We start from the raw sequence: 16,818 nt of genomic DNA on the forward strand, positions 1-16,818 counted from the left end.
CTAAACTGTCTAGCTATCACCTAAGTTTCTCAAAATCTTCTTAAACGGTCATCTAGTTTTTATATTTTTTAAAAAAGATTGTTTGAGATATTTTTAATCTATATGTATATAAATAATATATAATTGATTTCCAATTTAAATATAATATATAAAAATTATTAAAGAAATATAAAAATAAATAACAATAACAAAAGTTGAATATATAAGTAAAAAAAAATCATGTAGACATGCTTCACACCGGTCTCATCTCATTTTTTAGTACATGGACCAAAATAACCTCCAAGTGAGGGACAAAACCGTCATCTCACTGATTCTCAAGTAATAAATAGCATCCTCTAAGATTAAATTAATACCGAATTTTAACCCCACCTCCATTCCCCAACTCATACCCTAAGGCTTCACCTGTTTCCTCCGCCGGCTGGATGGAGATCGGATCGGCAACGGAGGTGGCGTCGTCCTCGTCTAAATCGGCGGAGGGGATTTCGTCGTCCTCCTCCTCTCACGCGGTGTCGGTGCCGTCGTCGGTGGATTCTTCGCCAGGTGCGAGCAGCTATGGCAGCATGAAAAATATTGATATTAATAGCGGAAGCAAGTACGATTTGTTGGATGAAGAGGAGGAGGAAGATGTTTGCCGGATCTGCCGGAATCCCGGGGAGATTGATAATCCGCTGCAGTACCCCTGCGCGTGTAGCGGCAGCATCAAGTTTGTGCACCAGGAATGTCTTCTTCAGTGGCTTAATCACAGTAACGCTCGCCAATGCGAGGTTCGTAGTATGTATTTGATTGTTGTGGTTATTATTTACGAATGTTCAATTGCGTTACTAGTTTGGTAGCTGTGATTTCTGTTGACATGATTTTATCTTTTTTTAAACGGACCGATTGATGATATTTTTGGTGATTCAAGATGTTTCGGGAACTTTATTTGCTGATTAGGGTGCAGGTAATTAGTTGTTTTGTTTTAGTTAGTATGGAAATGAAAGTAAGACGAGGCAGGAAAATAAATCACTGACTTTCTGTGTTTTCCATTTTGTAAGGTTGAATTCTATTGTCTGATTGTTCTCGCTCAATTTTTGGTACATGTTTGACTAAAAATGTTTACGACTGTTGTTAGGGAGGCACTCGGAACCTGAATTTGTGAGTCATTCAAGTTTCTCCAGCGATTATTTAATAAGACTTCTCATGAATCTGGCATCTTTAATATACAACGAAAAGTTATGGTGGAGGGCTATCTAAGACTTCTCATGAATCTGTCACTTTAATCCTGTCGTGGAAGAAATTTAAATAAAAGACTGTTTCTGTACTTGGTGCTTACTTCTTAATTCCAAGAGGTTCTAAGCCTCACTTGCTGATTTCATTCAATGTAGGTCTGCAAACATCCATTTTCATTTTCTCCGGTTTATGCGGAAAATGCTCCAACGAGGCTTCCATTTCTGGAATTCATTGCTGGGATTACCATGAAAGCTTACCATGTTCTACAGTTCTTTCTACGCCTCAGCTTTGTGCTTTGTGTCTGGCTTCTCATAATTCCATTTATCACCTTTTGGATATGGCGATTGGCCTTTGTTAGAAGTTTTGGCGAAGCTCAAAGTCTATTTTTGAGTCATTTGGGTACAACGGTCATTCTTACAGACTGTTTGCATGGATTTCTGCTCTCGGCAAGCATTGTGTTCATTTTCCTTGGAGCAACTTCACTGAGAGATTATTTCAGACATTTACGCGAACTTGGGGGACATGATGCTGATAGAGAAGATGAAGGAGATCGAAATGGAGTTCGAGGTGCAAGAAGGCAAGCTGCTCAAGCCAATAGAAATGTTGCAGCAGACGGGAATGGTGAGGATGGTGGAGCACAGGGAATTGGTGGGGCCGGTCAGATGATCCGAAGAAATGCAGAAAATGTTGCAGCTAGGTGGGAGATGCAGGCAGCTCGCCTTGAGGCCCATGTTGAGCAGATCTTTGATGGTCTGGATGATGCCGATGGTGCAGAGGATGTACCTTTTGATGAACTGGTTGGCATGCAGGGACCTGTATTTCATCTGGTGGAAAATGCATTCACTGTGAGTGGTCCTTGAATTTTAATCTCTGTAAAAATTGTGATTGGATCATGTTTCTTTCAAATACTATGATTAAGACTAACTGACTAATTTTTTTTCTTTTCCATGATCTATTGCATTTTAGATTTCATGGGCTTCCGTTAGCTTCTGTATGTATGCATGTAGGAGAGTTTTAAGTTTCTTACAGGATTGAATATAATTTTTAAATCCCATATCTGTCTTTCTTTTGGAATCAGTTGGCTTTTGAAATTTCTCTGTCTTGTTAATTTGACCAGCTAATTAGTTTCCCTATTTTAGTTGAAGCTGTCTTCACTATTTCGGTCAATTTTTTTTCTTTTTTTGGTGTGTGTCTAAGATGTTGTATGGTAGTTCATTCAATTTCCTTCTCTTTTTTTCCTCAGGTTCTTGCAAGCAACATGATATTCCTCGGTGTTGTGATCTTCGTCCCCTTTTCATTAGGACGACTTATACTATTCTATATGTCATGGTTTTTATCTTATGCTGCCAGTCCTTTGCTATCCGCAGTTGTGCCTCTTACTGAGTCAGCGCTTTCATTGACCAATGTTACACTGAAGAATGCATTGACTGCTTCTGTGAATTTGACATCTGATAGCAATGAAAGTAGTTTACTTGGTCAGGTTGTTGATGCTCTGAAAGTAAATGCAACAGGACAAACTGAGGTCAATGTTAGCTCTGCCATTGCAGCGGACCTTTTGAAAGTTCAGCTTACAGGGGCGTCACGCCTTTCTGATGTCACCACCCTTGCTGTTGGATACATGTTTATATTTGCATTTATTATCTTCTACGTCGGGATTATTTCCTTAATTCGGTATTCCAGAGGGGAGCCCTTGACCATGGGTAGGTTCTATGGTTTTTCGTCCATCGCAGAAACTATTCCATCTCTCTTCAGGCAGTTTGTGGCAGCCATGAGACATTTAATGACTATGATTAAGGTCGCGTTCCTCCTGGTTATTGAACTTGGGGTTTTTCCTCTCATGTGCGGTTGGTGGCTTGATCTTTGCACTATTAGGATGTTCGGGAAGACAATATCACAGAGGGTTGAGTTCTTCTCAGTCTCACCATTGGCAAGTGCCTTGGTTCATTGGGTTGTAGGAATTGTTTACATGCTGCAAATAAGCATCTTCGTCAGCCTTCTTCGAGGGGTACTTATTGTTCCAAATTAATAATATCCGATTGTATGGTGTATAAACTAAGACATTATTTTACGTACCCCTGAATCGTTTTATATGTCCGTGTAGGTATTGCGTAATGGTGTGCTTTATTTTCTCCGGGATCCTGCTGATCCGAATTACAACCCTTTTCGTGATCTGATTGATGATCCTGTCCACAAACATGCTCGTAGGGTTCTGTTGTCTGTTGTCGTCTATGGGAGTTTGATAGTGATGCTTGTGTTTTTGCCAGTTAAGCTTGCAATGAGGATGGCTCCTTCCATTTTCCCTCTTGATATTTCGTAAGATTGCTTTTCCTGCTTGAAAATGTTATTGTTAATTCGGTCTTGCATAGTCTTGTTAACGGACCATCTCCTTTCAATTCGTAAGACGACTTTTGTTATTTGCAGGGTATCCGATCCATTTACTGAAATTCCTGCAGACATGCTTCTCTTTCAAATATGCATTCCTTTCGCTGTCCAACATTTTAAACTAAGACATACTCTCAAATCCATTCTCCGGTATTGGTTTACTGCTGTTGGTTGGGCACTTGGTCTAACAGATTTTCTACTACCAAAGCCAGAGGATAATGGTGGACAAGAAAACGGGAATGGGGATCTGGGTCTGCAGGATAGAGGACAAGCCCACGCTGCTTTGCAGGAACGAGCTCTGCCCCTTGGACTTGTAAATAGACCTAGACGTGTTTCGACTAATACTAATGTTGGAGAGTATGAAGTTGATGAAACAACTGACCCAGAGTAAGTTTGATGGTATTCTATGATCTTTCCATTATGCACGAGAAAGGGTCTGGCTGCCTTAATTTTACTCACGATTCAAACAGTTAATTTAATTATTCCTATTTTTGCACTTGTCAAATTTTCACTTTGACATACATTTTTGAACATGGTTTTGGGGGAGTGACCAATAGAAATTGAGCCGATATTATATTTATATTGATATCTTGAGTGACTTTTTAGGAAAATTAATGGCAGACTAATTTTTGAGAAAAGAAAATATTTTTCAGCCTAGGGGTGATTTTAAATTCATGACTATTCCTGGAAAATGGCACCATAAAATTGTTTAAAAACATCTTGCGTTTCTATTCATCAGTAAATAACTAAATATTGAAGGGTCTCAAAATTTTCCAAGTTTGAGGTTTTGGATAAGGTGACTTGTTAAGTATGGTGTTGAAAGTAAGCCAAAAAGGAGATTTACTGCTAAGCTTCATGAAATAAATTAATCTATAGTTTTAGTTTTGGATGAGATTTTTTATCTAGCAGCTTGTGTGATTCATCTGTTATTCTATGAAGCTGCCTGCATTTTCATAAGCATTTTATGTTCTTTCTATGAAGTAGATTGCTGGCTAATTAATATCAAGCTTTCAGTTTTTTGATAATTTTTGCCTGGTTGAGCTTTTGTTACGACACTGTCTGATTGTTTTTGATAATTTTTGCCTGGTTGAGCTTGTTACGACACTGTCTGATTGTTTAAGGGTTTCTTTTAATTATGCATTTGGGTCACATCAATATCTCGAGTTTGTTAAGGTATTGTAGGACCCAGATGCTTCTGGTGAAACCCTTGGAATTGCAATTATTAATTTCTGCACCGACTATCTTTTTAACTTTGTAGGTTACAATTAGCTGTCAAGTTTACTGATTGATGAATTTGGTGAATCCTAATACGTTATCATCTGTTTTTTGAAATTTTATTATTTTTTAGTTAGCCAAATCTTACCTATGCCTCTTGTAGAGCTTATGATTGTATCGACATTCTGTGCATGTTTTTAAATATCTCATTTTAAAATAATCTTTGGATTTATACCTTTATACCATCTACTTTAATCTTCAGAAGGTGGGCTTTTGTGCTTCGTATCGTGTTGCTGTTGGTGGTGGCTTGGATGACCCTGCTAGTCTTCAACTCTGCGTTGATTATTGTACCCATTTCAATTGGACGACTACTCTTCAATGCCATCCCACTTCTCCCAATTACTCATGGAATTAAATGCAATGGTATTTTATTGGATGAACCAATTAATGATCCCCTTTTTATTACTTTGATATTTGGATAAGCTAAAATTGCTCTCTTCTTTCATTAGATTTATATGCTTTTGTGATCGGAAGCTATGTTATTTGGACGGCTTTGGCTGGAACAAGGTATTTTATTGAGCTTGTAAGAACCAGAAGAACTCGAGTTTTGCTCAAACAGATTACAAAATGGTGTGGCATTATTCTCAAGAGCTCTTTTCTATTGTCGATATGGGTAAGAATGCGTCGGGCTGTGATTAAATAGTGTCATATGGATTTGTTCTGCTAACTCGTGTATCACCTTAATATTCCAGATTTTTATCATTCCTGTGTTGATTGGACTACTCTTTGAACTTCTCGTGATCGTGCCTATGCGGGTGCCTGTGGATGAAAGTCCCGTTTTTCTTTTGTACCAGGATTGGGCTCTAGGACTAATCTTTTTGAAGATCTGGACTAGACTGGTAAGCAGTAGACTTCTTTGTCTACATCTTCTCAGGAAAACCTCCTAGTTTACTGCAACACAATTAGTTACCGCTTCTCCACAAATTTCGATCGTGTTTTTTCTATCCAAGTCTTTTGAGTGTATAAGGGATTGTAGATGGTTCAATGTAGGTTCGACTTGTATTTTCATTTTAACAGGTTATGCTGGATAATATGATGCCACTAATGGACGAGAGCTGGCGTGTTAAATTTGAAAGGGTAAGAGACGATGGTTTCTCAAGGCTCCAAGGTCTTTGGGTGATGCGCGAGATAGTCTTCCCAATCATTATGAAGCTGCTTACGGCCCTATGTGTTCCCTACGTTTTAGCAAGAGGCGTCTTTCCGATACTCGGGTACCCATTAATAGTGAACTCTGCTGTCTATCGATTCGCCTGGTTGGGATGTCTCATCCTAAGTTTGCTATATTTCTGCACCAAACGCTTTCATGTCTGGTTCACCAATCTCCACAATTCTATACGTGATGACCGATATTTGATTGGTCGTAGACTCCATAATTTCGGCGAGAAGAAGGAGAATCAACAATCTGATTTCCATCCTACCCTTGAGAACCAAGATTCTACCGGTAATGACACTGACTTTAATCAACACGATCCGGCAGTTGCTGTGTTTGGAATGCGACAAAGGCAAGTTGCTCGCTTGGATACTTAAAATGTGAAGACGTGCTGGCGGGTTAGGCGGGTTTTGTATATATCACTATTTTCTGTACTAATTAGGACCTTCATGTTCGTACGAAGCTTGTTTTATTCAACAGTTCGAATATGACCATAGAAATACACGATCTTGTTAGTCAGTTCCATAATCGATCCTGAATTCACGAGGGTTTATTTAATCTACTTGATACAAGACTTCCAAGGCAAATATGATTCTTAAAAGAGGAGCAATGTTTTCTTGAGAAATATGGATATGAGAAATGCATTGCAACTATGTATAAAATAACCACAACGCTGGAGGATTGGAATACATTGATTTGGTCAAATCAACAATGGATCTGAGAAATTATCCAAAACATGTATTGATTCCATCCAACATCCTAAAAGAATATTCTATTGATATCTGAATTTACAAGATTCTTTTTATAAAAAGCCAAAAAATCTTAATACCATATTTAGATATTACAAAATATTTACTTTTTAAAACTAAATATGAATCGTAACGCATTTTAGAACTTTCAGAAGGCAAATCGACACTAAATGTTACCGATCAGATCGATCGGACTTAACCAACAAGGACAAGCCATGAACAAAAAGAAATTAAACCCATCAACCAATCAAGTCCAAAATAGGTAGGTCAAATAACGGGAAAAAGAAAACAGACGATAAAGGTTCCACATCCACGCATTCAAGTATTCAACTTGCCAACAAAAAAATGGATCCAAGGTGGCATAGAAAATGCCAAATTTTGAAGTCTCAACTCTCACGCATCAAAAGTATAAACTAAACCAGTTTCACTTAACTGACACATTACCACGACAATGTTTTCCTCAAACCAAGTCAATCATTCAAAGCCAGAGAAGCCAATTGGTCGGCAGGGTTGCCAGCCTGCTGCTGAGACACGTTTCGCAGGACATCCATTGCCTCCGCAACCTTAGCCTTAAGAGCCTCTGGTGACTCCAACAAGTGCAAAACCTCAGTCTGATCCATCTCCAATAGCATGCCTGTCACCTTGGCTGCCATCTCTGGTTCCAATTGTTCCACAAGTGGATACAAATTTTCACCAAGCATCTATGTACACCAAAAAAACCAAACTCATCCGTATCAAAGGACATCATGAAATAAATAAAGGCAAAGCCAAGCTGCTTGTGAAGGGTTTATCGACTAAATGACTATAGTTGCGTGCACAATCTTAACCAAGAAATCAAATATAATCGAATATGCAGTCTTGAAGATTGGCTTGAATTCAAAGCAATAAGAAATAAAGCCATGCCAAAATTAACTAGACTCAAATTTGACAAGAATAAATGGTGACTTGGACAATTCAACTCAAGGATTACTATATTCTTGGAGGCCATATAGACAGAACAGCTGAAGGGGAAAAAGAAAACCTTTTGGCGCACCAACTCCTTCAGTGGAAAAAGACTAATAAGAAATGACTTGAAATGTCATATGGTTGCACTTGAATTAAAGGACATTCTATAATCCTTGTATAAACTAACTAATATTTCACAATTAGAGGGCAAAATTTGTACGATGATAACATGTAAATGACGAGACAAGTGGCACACTCACCGTCCGCTGTTCTGTGGGTGAAGCATTTGCAAGAGCAGATGCCAACGCGCCAATTGGAATGGGCTGAGAGATTCCAGCTTCACGCAAAGGCATGCCACCCATTTCATAAGGGACAGGAATCATGCTTCCAGCCATCCCTTGCAAAGAGACATCAGGAATGCTACGCACAGGGGGGTAGCGATAGCCGCGCCCCCTAGGAAGCATCTGCAGAGAAGAAACAAATGAGAAGTTAAGAAATCAAGGGGAAAAGGCATGAGTCAAAGGGCACAAACCGGCTGCTGCATAACAGGAACTGGCTGTGGGCCTTGTTGCATAGGAACACCATTGGAACGCCTACCACCAGGACGTGGACCTTGAGGCCCTTGTTGGACCATAGACACAAACATATTTGGCATGAGAGGCCCACCAGGCCTCATACCAGGAACAAGCTGCTGTTGATACCCAAATCCAGGCTGACAAGAAAGACATGGCATGACATTCATTATAAAGATTTTGAACACATGGTCTAGTCCGGAGCTGATACCAGTTGGAATATTTCATGAAAAAATCTACCATTAAAACTCAGTTGCAAGATAGTTTTCAACGACAAACAAATTTTCTACTCACCAGTAATATTATCACCCCCCTCCTATCTCAAAGAACCTCAAGTATTTGCAATATTAGTTTCAAACACGCTGTGTTATCCAATACTTCTTTTCCGATACGTAATATCCACTAAATATCAGACTTCATAAACCAAGAATCATGCGAAAATGCAAGTACTCGAACCAAGTATCATGTGAAAATATAAATTACCTGGGGTGGGAGCATGGCAGGCGGAGGTTGTCCATAAAATATTTGCTGCCCTAAGCCAGGGCCACCAGGGGAGTACATAGGCATGCGAGGAGTGGCAGTAGGCATGACAGAAATCGGCCTCATTTGAGCAAATTGAGCCTGAATAAAATGATTGGGAAAATCAATATTTTCATCCAATCATTCACAAGGTAATACAGAAGTGACAAGTATAAAGCTGAACAATATAGAAATGGAGAAACAAACACAAACTGCTCAGGGAAGAACTAAAAAAGCTTTGCAAAAATGGTGAATAAAAATAGCAGCAGTACAGAACAACAATCATCTATCAGGCCAACAAGTCTATAACTGAGCCTTCAGATTTTCAGTTTCAATGTTCCTAGACAATACGTCATAAGTTCGAAAAACAACCAACAAATACCTGCAAACGTGCTCTTCTATCCTCCTTCCTTTGAGCAAGTGCAACATAAAGAGGTTTGCTAGCAATCATCTTACCATTCATTTCAGAAAGCTAAAAAAAATTGAAATAAGATAATTAAGTGAGAAAGTAACAAACTATGAGAATGCACACAAGTAAACTCACAGCTCTAGATGCCTCATCAGGTGAGGAGAATGCAACAAATCCTGACCCTCTGCTTATTCCTTTAGGATCTCGCATCACCTGAATAAGAATTAGAGCAAATTCAGTAAGCCAGAGAATACCAGAGAATACCAGAGGATTAAATATCAACAAAACACATTTTCACCAAATTCATGAATTATCCACCAACCTTGTATGACGTTATCGATCCAAATGAAGAGAACAATTCTTTGAGCTTCTCATCACTGATGCTATCATCAAGATTTTTGATATACAGGTTTAGTCCTTGGGATTTGTCGACCGTTTCCTTTACAGTCTGCTCAAAACGATGTTTCAATTCTATTTCCCTCTCAGATTTCTTCTGAGCTCTTCCAACATACCATTCTTTATTATCAAATTTCAGGCCATTAAGAGAATCAACAGCTCTAGAAGCATCCTCTGCATTGTCAAAGTTGACAAATCCAAAGCATCTTGATGTTCCATCTTCATTTCTCATCACTGCCGCACTAGTTATAGATCCAAATTCACCAAATGTCTTCTTAAGATCTTCTTCAGTTGTTGATTCAGATAAATTCTTCACAAACACATTATTAAATATTGTTTTGTTTACCGACATCTCTCTTTCTTGCTTGCGCAGGAAAGGTCCCACATAGACTTGTTTTCCATTCAGTAGCATGCCATTGAGCTTCTCGATAGCCTTCTGACCGGATTCCTCACCAGCGTATTGCACAAAGCCATAGCCCATCGACTGACCAGAAGAATTTGTAACCACTTTGCAAGAAAGAATGTTCCCAAATGCAGAAAATGTATCATGAAGACCTTTATGATCGATGTCCTTGTCCAAATTCTGTTCAAACCAATTGCATCTTAAAATGTGCTAGTAATCATATGGACCTCACAGCCTGTAACACCATGATGTGCTACGCAGGCATGCAAAGGAATATTTTGACGGATGTATAGGAAAACAAACCTTAATAAAGATATTTCCAGCACCACTTCTACGCATGCTAGGGTCTCGATGAGAATACATTACCCTAACCGGCTTTCCATTGAGAGGAGTGAAGTTCAGCTCCTCCATTGCTCTCTCAGCTGTCATCATAAAAGGAATTTTTTGACAGAAAAAAATTATAAGAAAGGGATCCACCGATTCTTACTGAATAAATTGACATGAAAATATTATTACAATTAAGCTTGACAATATGTGGTAACCTTTGACAGGCAACTCCAAAGAAAAATCAAATGTTTAATTGCCATCAAATCTAAAGAATAGAAGTACATTAATATCTGACAACTAAAAAATAATGTGGAGTATACAAGTTCAATGGGAAAATCACGAGTATCATCATTCGCAACACAGCACAATATATAGCATAGAAGAGAAGATCCTGAATCCAAATAATTTGCAGCGTAGACGAAAAAAAATGTAAACTTTGAAGTACTTTTACTGTCCAGAAACAATATCACAATTAATCACAAAGACACAAGATTGACTGTCCATATTAAATCAAAATTCGAATTATCACAACGGAGCGAAATATTCAAACCTTCTTGAGGGTTGCCGTAGTTGACATAGCCATATCCAAGTGAACGCCGGCTAGTCAAATCCCTACAAACCCTAACAGAAACCACATCTCCCATCTGGATAAACAAATCGTACAATTGCGAATCCGTCACGTTCGCGTCGAGATCACCGACGTAAAGCGACGTCACGAACGGCGCACCACCAGAGGGTACCGCATTCACCACCTGGACCTGAGGCTGCATCTGAACAGGCGCCGCCATCTCAAAACCCTAGGAGAACTAATTTTTTTCCTTTTCGGAGAATTTCTAATTTTTTTAATTTTTTTTCCAAATGACTTCCCTCTCCTCTTTCTTATTACCAAAATCAGAGAAAAAATTAAAAACAGGATTGAAAACACTTGACCAAAGGTAGACAGACAATGGGGTAAGAATTTTGGATTTTTCGCAAGATTTTTCAATTTTTTTTGGGTTTTCAGTAAAGGGAGGAGAGGGAAGGATGCATAGGTCGGATATCCGACGGAGGGGGTAGATATCGCCGCCGGACCGACGGGCGGCGACTCCTGAGAGAAGCGGAGAGAGGAGGAGGGGTAAAACGAAGGGCAGTTTGAAACTGCGCAACTGCTAAGTTTTAGGGTTACCGCGAGTGAGTGATTTATAGGAGTAAAGAGTTTTGGATGACGTGTGTGCATTTTGACCGTCGATGGTATGAGCTACGTTGTCAACCTTCGATGACAAAGTGGGTCCCACGTTTGCTTGTGTATAATCGTCTTGCTTGATTCTTTTCTTACCTCCATATTTCAACTTTGAAGTAAGATGACGATGAATTGTTGCCCATTAATATTAATATTTTTATAATTTATTTAATTTATATTTAAATAAACCTTAAAATATAATTATAAAAAATAATGATAAACTAAATTGTGATTATAATACATGACTTAAAAAATGAAGATAAAAAAGAATGAGAAAAAAAATTCAAGTAGGAATTGAACTGCAACTTAATACTTAAAAATTAAAGAGTTTATCCATTGAGCTACAGTGATTTGCATTAAATTTTTAGTATATATATATATATATATTAAAACAGACAATGACACTAAAAATTAGTTATCTTAATGTCTCAAACTTAATAATATAGTGTATATAAATAATAAATAATAATTAATTAATATAACTTTTTTTACAAAATTTCCATGTTTGACATTTAGATCATTAATTTATTTCCTAGTCCATATCAAACTTTTGTTTATAGGAAGAATTATTATTTTCCGTCATATCTATTTATCTGTTTATGATTTTTGTTTGCTATGATGTCAAATTGAAATTTAGTATGGTGTAATTGCAATTCCATGAAATATTTTTGAACAAATTGTTGTCACATCACATCAATAACACCTTTGTTTTATGGGAAAAATAGATAAACATCATGAAAAAATGTAGTAGACTGAAATAAAAATTTGAAAACATAGAGATCTAAATAACCAAAAACATAATTTATTCGTACTAACACCCCATAATTTGTTAAATTGTTGCAATTATGCATGGTTTATTGTGTTTTTTTTTTAAAAAAAAAAGGTGAATTGATCTCAAGTGAGATAATAAATAAATATTAGTAAAAAAAAATAGTATTCTTTGGTTTTTATCCATAGCTATCTTAACTTGGAAAATATAGAAAAGTAGAAAAATGTAAGGTGACACTAAGAGGGATGGATACATGGAATGAACTTTGAGGAAACGTTTCAAGTGATAATTTACGGGAAGGAATTAGAAAAAGTTTAAAGAATACTATTTTTGGGGAATGACGATTTTGGGATAGCCGAGGAGGAAAGAAATCGTAGTGAAAAGTAATCCACAAAAAAAAAAAAAAAAGATTGAAGGGAAAAAAAAGAGCCCCAAGTATTGCCTTTGTTGAGGTTGCTGATGGGTAAACGTATGAACTTGGAGGATAACGTTAGAGTCACAAGTTTGAATCTCAACTCCAAATGTGTATAAGTTATAACCACATTCTCTGGATAAAAGATGCAGCACTGTTAAGGGAAGTGAGCTAATGGAATCAAGTCGAATACTACCCAACACTACAAGTAAAGAACACAAATTGAGCCATTAAAATTCACATCTAAATATATGTAGTAAGAATATGTGATATTGATATCCTCTTTGCAAGCTTCAGCACTCAAAACCAACAAACATACCAAAACTCATCAATTCTTGGACATAAGATCTTAGCGGGTGTTGAGTAGCTGAAGAGCTGAAACAACTTCCTCTATCTTTTGGAATTGTCTCCTGTCCTTGAGCAGAGTCTTGGCGAAATTTAGAGCTTTGCGTTCACAATCTGCTCGTTTGCTTGCCTCTTTGATCGATTCAAAATCTTCAACGTGAGCTACGCCAACAATTCTCCTGTATATCAACCAGAAGTTTCTCAGGTCAATTTGCCTGTGAAAAGTAGGCATACATAGGAAATGGGGGACAAACATCTTTACACTCATTTGACTGCTCAAATATATCAAGATAGTTCTACAAGGCATGTCCCATTGAACATAGAGGTTCTTGTGCTTTTCTGACAGATCGAGAAAACCACAGCTCATAAAAAAAGAAAGATTTTATCTAACCGAATCATTTTGGCAGCACCGAATCCTAGAGTGTCATGGAAAAGATCGTCCATATATTTTTTCTTTATCAGAAGCTGGAGGTCTTGATTATTATAAATTTCTGGGAGATATGCTTCACCAGGACCATCCTTGTGTTTATCCCAAAGAGCAGTGAACTTCATGTTGAAGAGGTTCCAAGTCTCTGAGATTGTCTTCAAAATCCACACTTTGTACAGCTGAGTTGAATCATGTTGTTACAACCACAACTTGTATATAATAATTGATGAACAAAACTAAAATAAAGCTGAAATAAACCCAGAGATAAACTCTGTAAAAAAAATGAAGACTCCTCTCCCCTAGCCTAGGCTAGTATTTCTCTAACAACAAAGTAACAGAATGATTCCTAATTACCCTCCCCTCACAATTTATTCCATTTCCCCATATCTAGATCCTTCCAAGGGCTTGGGGTTGCATCACTTGAACTGCATTGGTTTAGGGCCCTAGCCCACCTTAGTAAAATCCATAATAATATTTATGTCCGTAACATATGTAGATCAAGTTAGCATGCTATATTATGGTAGAGAATATGTAATGCTCACAAAACAATCTGACAACAATCATGGTTTTCTGAAGGGTGCGGTCATGCATTCACCAAGAAATAAATCCGCTTTAAATGATTCAGAAATCAAAATTTTAAAAGTCTACTTTCGTATGAATAGATTAGCTTTGAAAACGCAAACAAAAATTCCTTCGTACTTCGTTCACTTTTAAAAAAAAATAAGTGCCTGCATTTTTCAACAGAAGCAACCTTGCACTTATTTAGATCAAAAGTGTGACTAACAAGACTTGAAGCCATCTTAAAGTTGTATTCATGATTCCGCATAATACCCATCTACCATGGGTCACTACAGTAAACATGGGCCATCTTTAACCAGCAATGCTTGATTGATATCATTATTCAAAATATCATCCATCCCGAAACAAGAGTCAAACAATACAGGATGAAAAATTTGTTTTCGGGTGTTCAAGAGACAGAGAAAGGGACAGGATAATAAATGTATAGACTAATAAACCCTAGAGAACAAGAAAAAAATGTATATACATAAAAATAATATAGAACTGGTATAATGGAACAAACAAAATTAAGATGGTATATATAAATAAGACCGAAATATTGGTAAATAGGACCATAGGGACATAACATACTTTTCGATCAGCCCCCTCGTTTGAATGTCCATCTTGTGCAAAATAAGCTAAAATCAGGTTTCCAATAAAAGCTCCCACATCAAATCCCATAGGCGCATAGAAAGAAAACTCGGGATCTATAACTTGGGTTGATTCAGTAGTAACCATGACAGAACCAGTATGTAGATCACCATGTATAAGAGCTTGGGTTCTTTCACAGAATCTAGATGCCAAACAAAAAAATTTGTATTGCATCATAAGGCAAAAGGTAGAAGAATTACATAAAATATGAAGATATGGTATTCAATATGCATTTTACTTGGATTTTAGCTCAGCAATTTCAAGTTTCAAAATGTTATCCTCCCGAACTACTTCGGCATCAGCATCAAGGTAAGGGGTTGTCCATCGGTTATATTCAGACACTTTGTAGGGGTCAGAAAAAATGACCTGTTCAGTGAGTCTACATAACTCCACATTTCCACAATACTTTGCAACTGTCAATAAGGCGTAAAAAAATTGTTTGATCAGTTTAAACATTTAAAATGCTTAAAATTCAATTCATAGGACAAACTTCGAATCTATTTAAGTAGAGTTATTTTAGAAAATTAAATGTATGACAATCAGAGCCATACACCACATGTTCAAAACTCTTGCAGCATGAAACCTTGTATATTTTGTAAAGTTGGTCTTAGTAGTTAGTAGCATAACTTTTTTTTTGGTTTCTCGTAGTGATTACTTTTATGATAGTCCTACCATACCAGGATCGTGCAAGATGGTCATCAAAAGGAGTAATGCCAAATACATCTTACACAATTAAGATGCATGTATAAACATAACCATAAGATAAAATGAATTTCAGGTTGTTCAACGGCTTGCCTGCACTTTTATGATTGGTGGTGGTCAGATAAAGTAAGGAAGTATAGAACAATGTTTTGGCCATATATCCAGACATGTGTTCTGCAAGTAATGGATACTCAATCCCAGCAATCAATCCTTTTCTTAAGATGATATGTGGTGGCTCTAGGTATCGCATGCCAATCAGACACATTGTACGGTCAAAATGGTAAACTTCAGGAACATGTTCAGAACACAAACGGCCATGTTCTTGCAAAGTTGATGCTTCAAAATAGGCACGCTCCTTTGTCATAGGCCATGACTCCCCTATGCAACGAATATATGGAAGAGCCTGTAGAGATTTTTGGCCAGTTTAAGAAAGATGGAAATAGAAGTTCTCAAAAAAGCCACTGACGCAGATTCTAAGGCACTTGCACCTCAGCCATTTGAGAGAGAGAATTCTACGACTAGACAAAAAGGAAAATACCTCAAATGCAAGAAGTGCATCTAGTATAAGATAACTAAAAAACTTGAACACAAAAAAAAGGCGTATTTCTCTTCGGGTGAAAGCATCACCGTCATTTCCTTTCCCTCAGTTCATCTCTAATTTTACTATCAGAGCACCTTAAATTGATATGACGAAAGGAAGAACTAAGCGAACCCCACTTCAAGATCATGAAATTTATCCCACAAAAAACTAAAAACTCAAAAGCATAACAATCATCCTACCTGCTTGATGACCAAAGAGCCCGCTGGGGTAATAACAATGTAGACGAAGTTAAGATTTCCATCGCCCACTTCTTTGATTTCCAAAGCATCGAACTGGTTGCCCAGCTTCGCCGCCATAGAAGGGGTGGCCTTCAAGTACTCCACCAATAACTTCTCGTCCAGCGGCCGAAACCCGTCGAAAGCCATGGCATTAACAGCGGCGGCGACAGCTCAAAGACACTGTGGAGGGGAGGAAGGGCATATACAGAGCATTTTGAGTGGAGGCATGTAAAACGAGGAATTTGCAAATAAATAATTGATAATCTGACTCGATTAATGGTGAAGGAATCAGATTCTTCATTTACACAGCTAATACATTGAATCTGGTCATTGTTTAGACTTTAGAGCAAAAAAGTTAATCCAAGAACTTGGGTCAGACTGTTTTACGGGTAGTATTTTATGAGACGGATCTCTTATTTGGGTCATCTATGAAAAAATATTATTTTTTTATGCTAAGAGTATTACTTTTTATTGTGAATATCGATATAATTAACCCGTCTAACAGATAAAGATTCGTGAGACATTTTCAAAACTTACTCAAAAGTTAAAACAAGGTCAACAATAATAAATCAATTAAACA

At 37.5% G+C, this 16,818-nt stretch overlaps 3 protein-coding genes across 3 annotated transcripts; 1 reads left to right on the forward strand and 2 right to left on the reverse strand.

Annotated features, from left to right (window-relative positions):
- Positions 1 to 352: 352 nt before the first annotated feature.
- LOC142554190 (putative E3 ubiquitin ligase SUD1) lies at positions 353 to 6,546 on the forward strand. Its single transcript, XM_075664866.1, has 9 exons — positions 353 to 764; positions 1,365 to 2,054; positions 2,453 to 3,214; positions 3,311 to 3,522; positions 3,631 to 3,978; positions 5,069 to 5,229; positions 5,316 to 5,479; positions 5,559 to 5,705; positions 5,884 to 6,546. The coding sequence occupies exons 1-9, from the start codon at positions 423 to 425 to the stop codon at positions 6,391 to 6,393; spliced, it is 3,336 nt and encodes a 1,111-aa protein (XP_075520981.1). The 5' UTR covers positions 353 to 422; the 3' UTR covers positions 6,394 to 6,546.
- Positions 6,547 to 7,056: 510 nt separating this feature from the next.
- Positions 7,057 to 11,499, reverse strand: LOC142554191 (polyadenylate-binding protein 2-like). Its single transcript, XM_075664868.1, has 9 exons — positions 10,887 to 11,499; positions 10,313 to 10,431; positions 9,533 to 10,189; positions 9,346 to 9,423; positions 9,184 to 9,273; positions 8,766 to 8,903; positions 8,243 to 8,422; positions 7,971 to 8,174; positions 7,057 to 7,466 (listed from the first exon to the last, which is right to left on the reverse strand). Exons 1-9 carry the CDS (start codon positions 11,122 to 11,124, stop codon positions 7,236 to 7,238), a joined length of 1,935 nt encoding a protein of 644 aa, XP_075520983.1. The 5' UTR covers positions 11,125 to 11,499; the 3' UTR covers positions 7,057 to 7,235.
- A 1,446-nt stretch (positions 11,500 to 12,945) lies between these two features.
- LOC142554192 (methylthioribose kinase-like) lies at positions 12,946 to 16,510 on the reverse strand. The gene is made up of 6 exons (XM_075664869.1): positions 16,200 to 16,510; positions 15,513 to 15,822; positions 14,956 to 15,130; positions 14,658 to 14,859; positions 13,473 to 13,687; positions 12,946 to 13,260 (listed from the first exon to the last, which is right to left on the reverse strand). Exons 1-6 carry the CDS (start codon positions 16,383 to 16,385, stop codon positions 13,086 to 13,088), a joined length of 1,263 nt encoding a protein of 420 aa, XP_075520984.1. The 5' UTR covers positions 16,386 to 16,510; the 3' UTR covers positions 12,946 to 13,085.
- Positions 16,511 to 16,818: the final 308 nt, after the last annotated feature.

The sequence above is a fragment of the Primulina tabacum genome, chromosome 8 (assembly GCF_025594145.1).
Source record: "Primulina tabacum isolate GXHZ01 chromosome 8, ASM2559414v2, whole genome shotgun sequence".
NCBI lineage: Eukaryota > Viridiplantae > Streptophyta > Magnoliopsida > Lamiales > Gesneriaceae > Primulina > Primulina tabacum.

Bases quoted from the DNA above. Each gene is read 5' to 3' on its own strand.
- LOC142554190 (XM_075664866.1), top strand. From the start codon at position 423: ATGGAGATCGGATCGGCAACGGAGGTGGCGTCGTCCTCGTCTAAATCG. The intron at 2,055-2,452 runs GTGAGTGGTCCT...TTTTTTCCTCAG, and splicing joins TGGTGGAAAATGCATTCACT to GTTCTTGCAAGCAACATGAT. The intron at 5,230-5,315 runs GTATTTTATTGG...TTCTTTCATTAG, and splicing joins TCATGGAATTAAATGCAATG to ATTTATATGCTTTTGTGATC.
- LOC142554191 (XM_075664868.1), bottom strand. From the start codon at position 11,124: ATGGCGGCGCCTGTTCAGATGCAGCCTCAGGTCCAGGTGGTGAATGCG. The intron at 10,190-10,312 runs GTTTGTTTTCCT...TGGTTTGAACAG, and splicing joins CTGGAAATATCTTTATTAAG to AATTTGGACAAGGACATCGA. The intron at 8,904-9,183 runs GTATTTGTTGGT...CATTTTATTCAG, and splicing joins ATAGAAGAGCACGTTTGCAG to GCTCAATTTGCTCAAATGAG.
- LOC142554192 (XM_075664869.1), bottom strand. From the start codon at position 16,385: ATGGCTTTCGACGGGTTTCGGCCGCTGGACGAGAAGTTATTGGTGGAG. The intron at 14,860-14,955 runs GTAAAATGCATA...TTTGGCATCTAG, and splicing joins ATTGCTGAGCTAAAATCCAA to ATTCTGTGAAAGAACCCAAG. The intron at 13,261-13,472 runs GTTAGATAAAAT...GTTGATATACAG, and splicing joins GGTGCTGCCAAAATGATTCG to GAGAATTGTTGGCGTAGCTC.